This window comes from Nicotiana tomentosiformis, chromosome 8, assembly GCF_000390325.3.
Source record: "Nicotiana tomentosiformis chromosome 8, ASM39032v3, whole genome shotgun sequence".
NCBI classification, from domain to species: Eukaryota; Viridiplantae; Streptophyta; class Magnoliopsida; order Solanales; family Solanaceae; genus Nicotiana; species Nicotiana tomentosiformis.
In genome coordinates, this window is record NC_090819.1 from 82,543,743 (window position 1) to 82,554,427 (window position 10,685).

General features: G+C 36.4%; 1 protein-coding gene across 1 annotated transcript; it reads left to right on the forward strand.

The window, feature by feature from the left end:
* Positions 1 to 971: 971 nt before the first annotated feature.
* Positions 972 to 9,547, forward strand: LOC104096589 (proline-rich receptor-like protein kinase PERK1). Its single transcript, XM_009602974.4, has 8 exons — positions 972 to 1,632; positions 2,908 to 3,411; positions 4,333 to 4,419; positions 5,292 to 5,362; positions 5,692 to 5,777; positions 6,301 to 6,448; positions 7,846 to 8,007; positions 8,984 to 9,547. Exons 1-8 carry the CDS (start codon positions 1,098 to 1,100, stop codon positions 9,128 to 9,130), a joined length of 1,740 nt encoding a protein of 579 aa, XP_009601269.1. The 5' UTR covers positions 972 to 1,097; the 3' UTR covers positions 9,131 to 9,547.
* The last annotated feature ends 1,138 nt before the right edge of the window (positions 9,548 to 10,685 follow it).

A 10,685-nucleotide genomic window follows, 5' to 3' on the forward strand; every position in this document is an offset into this window, starting at 1 on the left:
GACTCAGCACATACTAACTAATCTGGAAAGAGAAGAAATACAGGATAAATATTTAATCTCAATCAATTCAGTTCAATAGAAAAAAATTACACATGTTTCAAGTGATCTCTTAGCTAAAGATCCATTTTTGAGGAGAGAATATGAGAATTTCAATAAACAATTCTCTAGATCACCTTCATAAGAAGTAGTTTCAGCACTTATGAACTTCATTATTTTTCTTTTAACTCTATTTGACATCACATATGAAATCAAGAAATCGGGTTCCCCACAAGTCTGATAAGAAATATTCCTCAATCCGTATGTCAAGATTGAAATATTGATATATTAGTAAGTCAGTGATATATTTAATTCAAAGAAAAAAAATGATATTTTTCACATAATACTGTCCTAAAAAATCAGAGGGATAATTATATGCGTGTAAGATGAGGCCAAATGCTTATAGGTGGTTCAATTTTGAAATTTGAACCACCAATTTTTGGCAGAACAAAAAGGAAAAAAGAACTTTACTAAGGATGTATTCGGAGGAAAATGAATTCCCTACAAAAGGGACGTAAAATATTTTCCAAAACTATTTTTCAATCTTTCTCACCTTATTCTCCGGCTCCACCCCCACTCCCTCCCCTACCTCTACCCCCAGCCTACCCTACCCCTTACCCTCCTCCCGCGCTACACTTAACACCCCCCCCCCCCCCCCCAAATTTTCCCCAAACCCCTAACATTGCCACTTGACACTCCGGCCTCTAGACCCCGACCTACCATCTTTCCCTAACCTTACCAAATACTGAAAAATAAGTAAGAGAACCATTTATTTTTTAAGAAAATATTTTCCGTCCCGCCAAACATAGACTAATAAAATTTGCTATTTATTCAATGAAGATTAAAAAGAAAAAGACGAAAAAAGAAAAGAAAAAGAAAACGAATGACTTAAAACAAATAAAAGGCAGTCGTGATACAGGTCAAGACTCACAGCAGCAGCAGTAGTAGTAGTAGTGTACTTACGCACGTCCACTACTTAAGCAGTTGTATTAGGAACTAACTATACATGTTAATTACTTCTTAATTCTCCATGCATCTTTCACTTCCACTCCATAACTCCAATGCCTTCACATTCACCGCCACCGTCACCTTCTCCGGCATCTCCACCGCCGGAAGGTGAAACTGATATCACTTTTTCACCACTATATTCAACAGCCACTCCTAAACCGCCGCCAACAGTCGTGCATTTTTCACTTTCACAACCAGCGCCGTCGCCGGCTCCGTTATCCGCGGACGTGGCATTAAAGCCAATATTTGAACCTATTGATTACAAAGTAGCTTTACAACCACTACCGCCGGCGATATTTACTCCTCCGTTACCGACGCCTATTCCGGTACTTTCAACACCACCACCGCCGGTAACGGCGTTCTCGTTTCCTGCAAATGATTCGTCAACACCAGTTTCTGATGAAACCTCGCCGCCTCCGCCGCTTAAAGTTCACTCATCGTCAAGTACGTCAATCGGAGGAGTAATTGGAATTTCTGTAGGCGTCACCGGAGCTTTCTTCATTGTTGCTGTAGTAATACTTTTCGTTTGTTACAGGAATAAGATTAAAAATGGAAAATTACATGATCATGAATCTCCACGGCAAAAAGGTAAGCTTTTTCTGTATCGTACGAGGAAAATATTTCAATTTAAATAAATCTTTAACTTTTTTTAGTGTTTGGTTGAATATAATTAAGTCATCTGCTTACATATCAATATATCATAACAATTAAATGTTCTTGAATTTGTTATTATTTGAAATAAGTGATACTACAGTAAAAATTATAATATTTGAAAAAGAAAACTTCCAACCTATAAATAAAGGAAGTCTCCTGAAAATAATTTTTATCATGCCCAAACCTCTACCGGTTTTAGGATCTCTTTTTCTGTACTCATCAAGCTTTTAGTATTTTATTTATTTGCAGCTGTTTATTTCCTTGCTAGCTTGACATTTTGCAAAGAAATGTACGTCCAGAGTTGTTACTTTTTTCTGGCACACTTTTGCTGTTTCAAATATAATCTAATAGTAGCTATTTAGTTATATTATTATTGTCTTATGATTTAGTGGGGATACAAATTATTATTAATTCCATTTCCAGATTAAGTAATGACTTTTACCTCTACATTCAGCTATTGAAAATTTAGTGATCCAAATTGTTAGTCATTTTAATAGTAGCAACTTCTAAATTACTACTACATAATAGCGACTTTTGTCTCTAAATTCATCATTGCAGACAACTACCATATGCAACATACCAGAAATATACTTGGAATCTGATGACTTTGAACATGCCATTTCTATAAAAGAATATTATTAAAAGAGTAAAATAAGAGAATTAAAACTGAAGTGTTTTCAAATATAAAAATGTGTCAACTTTATCTGGACTAGACCAAAAAAGACAAAACTACAAGCAACCACTTTCTTAAGTCTCTATTCATGACTTGGACAAACACTTTGTCTCATTAGATGGAGAGTTAGACGGTTTACAAAAAGAGAGGAAAGGCATAAATTTTGAGGTTCTTTTGTAGTATTATGTAAGGCCCTACCATTAATAATCTAAAAGAAGTTGAAGGTCTTAATTAAAAGGTACTTTTGAAACCAAAGTTATCATTTCCAGAAATGTGACTTTTGGTACATTAATCTCCTAAATGGGAAATTTCACGTCTAACCAGCTATAATGCTTAAATATTGTTTAGACAGGCACCTTTCCTTAGATTTGGTTGCATTGATTTCAAATTGCATTTTGTAGAACGGGGTTTGAATTGTTTAAAGTACAAATATTGGCAGCTTAATCTATCAGCATGTGTTCAAAATTGTTGTTCACTAAGAATTATGAGTTCAATCTGGTATTATCATTTGCTAATTGTTTCTACTGATTCATCAGATGACTTGTATTATGATCTGCGTCAAAGTTTTAAACAGCGTAATGCAGCAAATGGTTCTCCTGTTTCCCCCAAGCAAGTGATAATACCCTTCCGCCCACTTCTCTGCTTTGACAACAATGCTCATTCCAATTCCAATAATTTAGATGCTGAAACTCGTTTTTCACCAAAAGACCACATAGTGGACTTAGCTGTTTCGGGTGGCAATTTCACATATGAAGAGTTGTGGTCAGCAACTAGTGGATTCTCTACGTCCAACCTTCTAGGTGAAGGTGGATTTGGGTATGTGCACAAAGGAGTCCTTCCTACAGGAAGAGAGATAGCAGTTAAACAGTTGAAGGTTGGTAGCCATCAAGGGGAACGTGAATTTCAAGCAGAAGTAGAGACTATCAGCCGAGTCCATCATAAACATCTTGTTTCTTTGGTTGGATACTGCATGACTGGAGTAAAGAGGTTGCTTGTTTATGAATTTGTTCCCAACAGGACTTTAGAATATCATTTACATGGTATGTTCTTTTTTCCTTAATTCTGAAAGTTTTGTATCAGTGTGTCAATAAGATTTTGCGACTAGTTAAATTCATTATCTGAATTCTGCTAATGTTGTACCCCAACAGATTAATTAGAAGAAGCATAAAGCCCTACTATGATATGACGATTAAGGCTAAAAATAACTCTACCTTAATGTGACTTCCTTACTCCATCTTTCTTTCTACTGCTCTTTCAAAGCTTGTTAGTTACACCTCAAGAGCTAAAAGGTCTGTACCAAATTAAATGGGCAATCTTTAAGGGGGTACTTAACCAAGCCTCGTAAGTAGATTCCTTGGTGGTCTATGCCTATATCACACAAAGGTGGCCTAGAGCTTCATAAAACCATGCTTTAGGATGAGAAGATAAAAGAAGAGCTTGCAAATCCATGCTACTTCTATGTTCTGAAGCCCTTATAATCTTGCATGTTAAAGCACTGCTATTCTATGCTTTTGGGAAGACCATCTTTTAAAATCTTCAGGTTTCCTTGCAGTTCAATTATAATTCTCCACATACTTTTCATATTTTACTTAAAATTGGTTAATCCTTGCATCGGTCACTTGTTTTTTTCAACAGTTGGTTGCCATCTATACCCTTATGGCTTATACTAACACTCTTCATGTGAGATACGTTTGATGAACCATCCTCCATGGATGCCATGCTGTAGATGTGCTATCTTTTTCATTAGCAGTTTTAAGGTTTAGTTTAAAGGCTAAAGAATGTTCGTATTCATCTTGATGCATGTTTTTTATCTTTAAACTTTTATTTTACGGAAATGCTCTTGTATCATTTCACTTCTTTAATCACTTCTACATATCAAATTTAATTGAGTTCATTGGTTCCTCTGATATAAGCGTCCTTTTACCAAGCTGCATCCTTAAAACAGATTGAATGGTATGCAGGGGCAGCACAGTCCTTTATGGAATGGGCATCTAGAATAAAAATTGCTATCGGGTCAGCCAAAGGATTGGCATATCTGCATGAAGACTGTGAGTGCCCTCTCTGTCTCTGCCTTGGCCTCCTATGTTTGTTCCTAATTTGCATGTTTTTCTGTTAGTTGATTTGAGGTGTACAAAGGGGCAAAATACGTGGTTTGGATGCTTTTTACCTTTACCAATTTTTATTTTATTTTATGGAATTCACCTTTACCAATTTATTATCAACTTACTGTTTTAACATGTTTACCAAGGAAATTCTTCTCTGCGTGCTTGTAGACTGTGGCGAGTTGGGTGGCATAAATGGTTTTATAGTCATTACATCTTTATCTTCAGCTTTTCTCCTGTAAAAGATGTAAATCTAATTTTCACTCTCCTAATAGATACCATTGATTCTCACTTCTAAAATACTATCTCAGTTCTGAATCTCTTCAAGGTTTGAGGTCTGGATACCTAGGTTTTTTGGCCTGCTGATGGGTAGAAGAAGCCCATCATAATTCTTATTTTGTCAAAGATATCACATGAATATGTATTGGAGAAACTGTACTCACTCCATCTCACCCCGTGTCATGTTTCCTTCTGAAATGTCCCAGAATAATTGACACACTTATATACAATGACTTCATAGTTTTTTGGTCCATTCATAATTTAAGTAACTCAATGTCCTCAAACAATAGAAAGTTTAGCTACATTTTTTCCTGTCAAATATGAAATCACATATTATAGTATAATTTCTCCTACCAACTACCAATTTAATATAAAATTCAATCTATCTCTGTGCTTTGTCAAGTGGTCATGAATAACATGAAATGTTGGGACAGTTCGATTATGGTTGCTTAAATTAACTTACATGGAATAAATATCACTTCTTTTGGTTTAGCAATCACATGTAATATTGGTTTGAAGATACAAACTTGTGGCTGCAGGTAACCCCACTATCATTCATCGTGATATCAAAGCAGCTAATATTCTTCTTGATTCTAACTTTGAAGCTAAGGTAACTTTGTATTACAATTTCTGGTATTGTCACTATGTTTTCTGTTCTATTGTTACTGTCAAAAAAAGGTCAGGCTGCATTCTTCTATCGACAACTGGCTTCTGAGTGCACCTAGAATCGGCTGTTGATGTAAATGTTTTTTGCTCTTGAATATTAAAATTTATATGATGAGATTAATCTGACCCAAATGAGCATCTACACAGCTGTAACATTCAACTGCATTATTGATTCTTCTTTTGTTTCTTTTATCTTTTTTCATGTGACGACAAAGTATGTATATTTCCTCATAACTTCATTAACATGAATGGAAAACTTTGATTTGTATCCAGGTTGCTGACTTTGGACTTGCCAAGTTCTTATCTGATTCAAACCATCATATTAGTCATGTCTCCACTAGAGTGGTGGGAACTTTCGGGTGAGTTTCATTGACCCTGTCTCTGCTACAATGAATAAAATCATCTGACAAGATCAGCATAGAAAAGGCAAAATTATCACTATGTACTGGGTGGGCAAGTCTGTGCTACGATTATTAAGTAAAAACCTCGTCCTACGTTACTAGCATTCGTTCAATTTGCTGAACCTGATACTTAGCATAGGCTATGCCCTACCTATAATTTCGGTATTGCTGTCACTTTGTTTCCATTTAACTTGCAAACTGATATCACGATCAGATACAAACAGAAAATTGAGCTAGAATAGGACTCTCAAATCTGGGAAATTGTAAAGATATTGATGAATTGGATGACCTTGATTTATGGTCAACCTGCTCATGATGCAGTAATTCCTCTCAGCGTAACAGAGGTTTTCCTGCCACTCTGAAGATAAAATTTCGAAGAGAGTGCATAGAACTTTACCATTGTTTTCACGTGTATGATAGTCTTGGGATTCTTAGATCTTGCTTTTGCCTTGATTTTCCCTTACTACCCGGTGTCTTGCAGGTATCTGGCCCCAGAGTATGCACAGAGTGGAAAGGCCTCAGATAAGTCGGACATCTTCTCATTTGGGGTCATGCTTCTGGAGTTAATTACAGGGCGTCCGCCTATAATCTCAACTGAATCTTCCGCATGCAGCAATTTGGTCATCTGGGTATGTGAAATGCTCCATATTCTTGATTGCTATTCAGCATTCTTAAGTGCCTAACACACTTATGTGCAATTAGATGGATAAGTAAAAAGTTTATGCGTAACTTCATAACTTGTTAGATAACATAATGCTGAAACTTACTTTCTGTCCGACTACGTTGTGCCTTGCGGTAAACTAATCATATCCTCAATATGGAATGACATTCATCTTGCAATAGTCTTATCCTAAACAAGCTATCGACTGTATTTTTTCAAGGCACTGGTGCCATAAGTTTGCCTTTCTAAATATCTCTGGATCCTTTGGAAGGTCTATCATTGGTGGTTTTAGAAGCAACTGGGTATTCTTTTCCTTCCTTTTTTTCCCTTTTTTTGTTAGTGATTAAGGTCAATAAATTTTATCGATGGCAGCAATCAGTATCACTTGAAATCAGCCTCTAACAGAAAAAAAGAAACATAATCACGGAAAAGCCTCTGCCTTAAAATCACAAATTTTCCTAGTACGAAAGAGATGAGCAAATCCAAAGGACCTAGTGTTCTTTCAAAATTTCATCACTGTCAAGCCAAAAGCAAAATATTACAAGGCCTTCATAGAAGAAGTCGGAAGAAATTTGTCATCCTTGTACCAAAAAGATTTGGCTTTGGACACCCCCTTTGAGTATGGAACCTATCTCAAATTTTTCTGTTGCATCTCTTGCAACTACTATTAGATTGTCCAAAATCTCAGTCTTTCCTTAAAGCATGGAGTTTACCATGAATCCGCAATCATGACATCTATCCGTTTAACCCTTTTTATAGGAATTTTTTGAGATATGGAGTTCCTAGAATTATTTTGTTGATCCCAACAGGATTATTATTGTTAATGCTGCTTAAGTCCCTCAATGCATCAGAATTAATTACGTAAGTTAATTCTAAATTGGGCTCAGGAAGAAGGATTTCATTGGAAGCTTCTTGCATGTGGCTTCCTCACAGACAGAATTAATTAAGTCATTTTTGCATCTAAAATCAGAAGTACCTTTACAACTCTGCAACGAGAGTATTTTCGTTGATCTCATTATCAATTTTTTTGTATTGGGAACCATTCTAATATATATCCAATATAACCAATTAACAGTAACTTCTGTTTCTGGTTTTCATATTCATGGTTTTTGCTGTAGTTATTTCTGAACGTCATTTATTAACTAGATTTCAATTAACTTCATCAGCATGTTGGTGTCTCATGGAGTCATGGGAAAATAATGAAATATATTGGTAACTAGAAGCACTCTAGGCCTCTGCTACATGTACTTTTAAAGATATGCATACCATTGTTGTCGACTCTTTTCACTCTTTTCTTATAGTAAGTACATTTATACATGGCTAGCATAAGAAGATAATTATCTCTTTCTGTCTTCTGATATGCAGGCAAGGCCTTTGCTTAGAAGAGCATTGGAAGATGGAAAATTCGACTCTCTAGTGGATCCATGTCTAGGACAAAATTACAACGGTGAAGAGATGGCTAACATGGTTGCTTGTGCTGCTGCTTGTGTACGCCATTCATCATGGAAAAGACCCCGGATGAGTCAGGTAATTATATCTTCTTCTTTTCAATTTTCTTTTCTGTGATGCTGCTAGACTTCTTCACACAAGTTCATAGGGATGGGGAGATCGACGAAGATGTTGCGCACCGTATAGGGGTGGGGTGGATGAAGTGGAGGTTAGCATATGGAGTCTTATATGACAAGAAGGTGTCACTGAGGCTCAAAGGTAAGTTCTATATAGCGGTGGTTAGACCAGCCATGTTGTATGGGGCAGAGTGTTGGCCGGTTAAGAACTCGCATATCCAGAGGATGAAAGTAGCAGAAATGAGTATGTTGAGGTGGATGTGCGGGCACAATAGGATGGATAAGATTATGAATGAAGATATTCGGGAGAAGGTTGGTGTGGCCCCGATGGATGACAGGATGCGGGAAGCTAGGCTCAGATGGTTCGGGCACGTGCGGAGTAGAAGTTCAAACGCCCCAGTTAGGAGATGTGAGCGGTTGGCTTTGACAAGTATAAGAAGAGGCAGAGGGCGGCCCAAGGAGTATTGGGGAGAGGTGATCAGACAGGATATAACGAGGCTTCAAATTTCCGAGGACATGGCCCTTGATAGGAAAGTGTGGAGGTCTAGTATTAGGGTTGTAGGATAGGGGGTAGTGGAGCTCTTTGCTACTCCGCACCGGGTGAGAGGCTAGTCTGACAGGGTTGTGTCCTAGAGTGCTAGTGGTTATTGTTGTGTCCACACTTTTCTTTCACTTTTCATAGTACCGGGCCTTTCTTACGTGCTACTGTTATTGTTTTTCATCTATTTTCTGTTACTTTTGATTCAGTTATTATTTTTATGCCTTCTGCTGTTGGTACTGATATCTTTTCGTCTGCTTGAGCCGAGGGTGTATCGAAAACAGTCTCTCTACCCCTTGGGGTAGGAATTTAACTGGGTTGTTGTTGTTGTTGTTGTTATTCCTTTATGCGCAATCTAAAAAAAATAGAGAGGCTAAAGACGGTATACAAATTTCTTCAGGTAGTTCGTGCGTTAGAAGGTGAAGCTTCTCTCCTGGACCTTGATGAGGAAAATAGACCAGGACAGAGTACAGTTTTTGATTTTGATTCTGATGGAAGATTTTTTTTTGAGAATTTAAGCAAATCCAGCACAGCATTGGGAAGTTAAAAGAAATGGTAATACCAGTACATATGGTTGTAACCACAATATGGGGGGGGGGGGGGGGGGCTTTCATGACAGTAAATCATTTGAAGATGAAGTGGGATAAATATAGTTCTTTTTCTTCCTTTATGTCTTTTCTTCTCACTAGTGTAGATAGATCGAGGAAAAAATTATGGAAGTTTTGTCTCATGGTAACGAAATTGCTCTAGAGGATTGATCATTTATACTTATTTGGAAGCGAAAGAAAATTATTAAGGGGAAAAAAAAAGGAATCAGCATGAGATATTCAGTATAATACTAAGTAAATGCTTTGTGTACTCAATAGATACATGTAATTATAGGTCTGTTTCCCTCTTTCTTTTCTTCTTCCCTTGTGGAGTATGAAAAAGAATTCTTGTGTTATAGCCGTTTTCAGTGACAATGAGAGTGGAGGGATATCCATTTCGTAACTTGTCCTCTAGGTGGTAATTGAATAGAATAGATTAGATATGGATATTTAAAGTAGATTAGAAGAAATATGGATATTTACAATGGATCCAGACGATTTTCAGCTTAGTAGTTAACAAATCAATGTAAATTAGAAGTCCAGACTTAAATCCCAAATATGGTTTTATATCTAGTATTCCTGATGCTCTGGTTCGTGTAAGTTAGAGATATCAGTTAAACTTACTAGTACTATATAAATGTCGATAATATTTATCATTCGTATATATACATACTGTAACATCCAATTTAGTGAGTCTCACACATCTTATAGGAGGAAGTCTGAACAGGTTTAAACGTTCCCACCCTGAACTTGATGAGTTAGAAAGTTTAAGGTACAGAGTGGTAAACAAGCCAGTGCTGCAGTAGAGTCAGGACAAGAGACGAAGATCTTGATAGCTTATAAGCGGTCTGTAACTCTTCATCTCATGGCTAACTTTTGGAATCATCCATGGTAACAATATTTATACGTATTTATGGCAGATTTTAGCTTATAATTAGCACTTTGGGTATTTATCAAACGCGTAGATAAGCCAAAAGGTGTCCGGACACGAGGTCTGAATATTAAGTATGAATCATAGTTCAAATATTTTTTATTCTATTTCGTGTTCGACCAACTTATAAGCTAATGTTAAAATACAGAGAGAAAATAACAAATTGTGTATCTTTTTTATGCAATGCAAATTGTTAAGCTCACCACCAAAACAGTATTCCTAGTCGAATTTTGATTCATTAGGAAACAAAGTCTAATTCACGAACTAAATGTCATCTTTGTTTCTACGCTCTTTTTGGGAGAAAATCAGAGAGCAGTATTTTTCTAATAGATAAGAAAAAGCATTCTTTCTTTTCTTTGGAAGAAGAGGTCCGACCGATCTAATCTCTAATCAATCCATGTATTCCTTCTTTTAATAATTATAAATTTTCATAAACCACTATTGTTTAGTGACTATTAGCTTGTTATAACTATCATTTACTTAATTGTTTCCTTTAGCTATCTTTTCACTTGTTATAGAGTGTATTCGATGTATTCAAATTACTGTATTCATGAATACAGTAGCAAAACTCGGCGGAAAAGAGG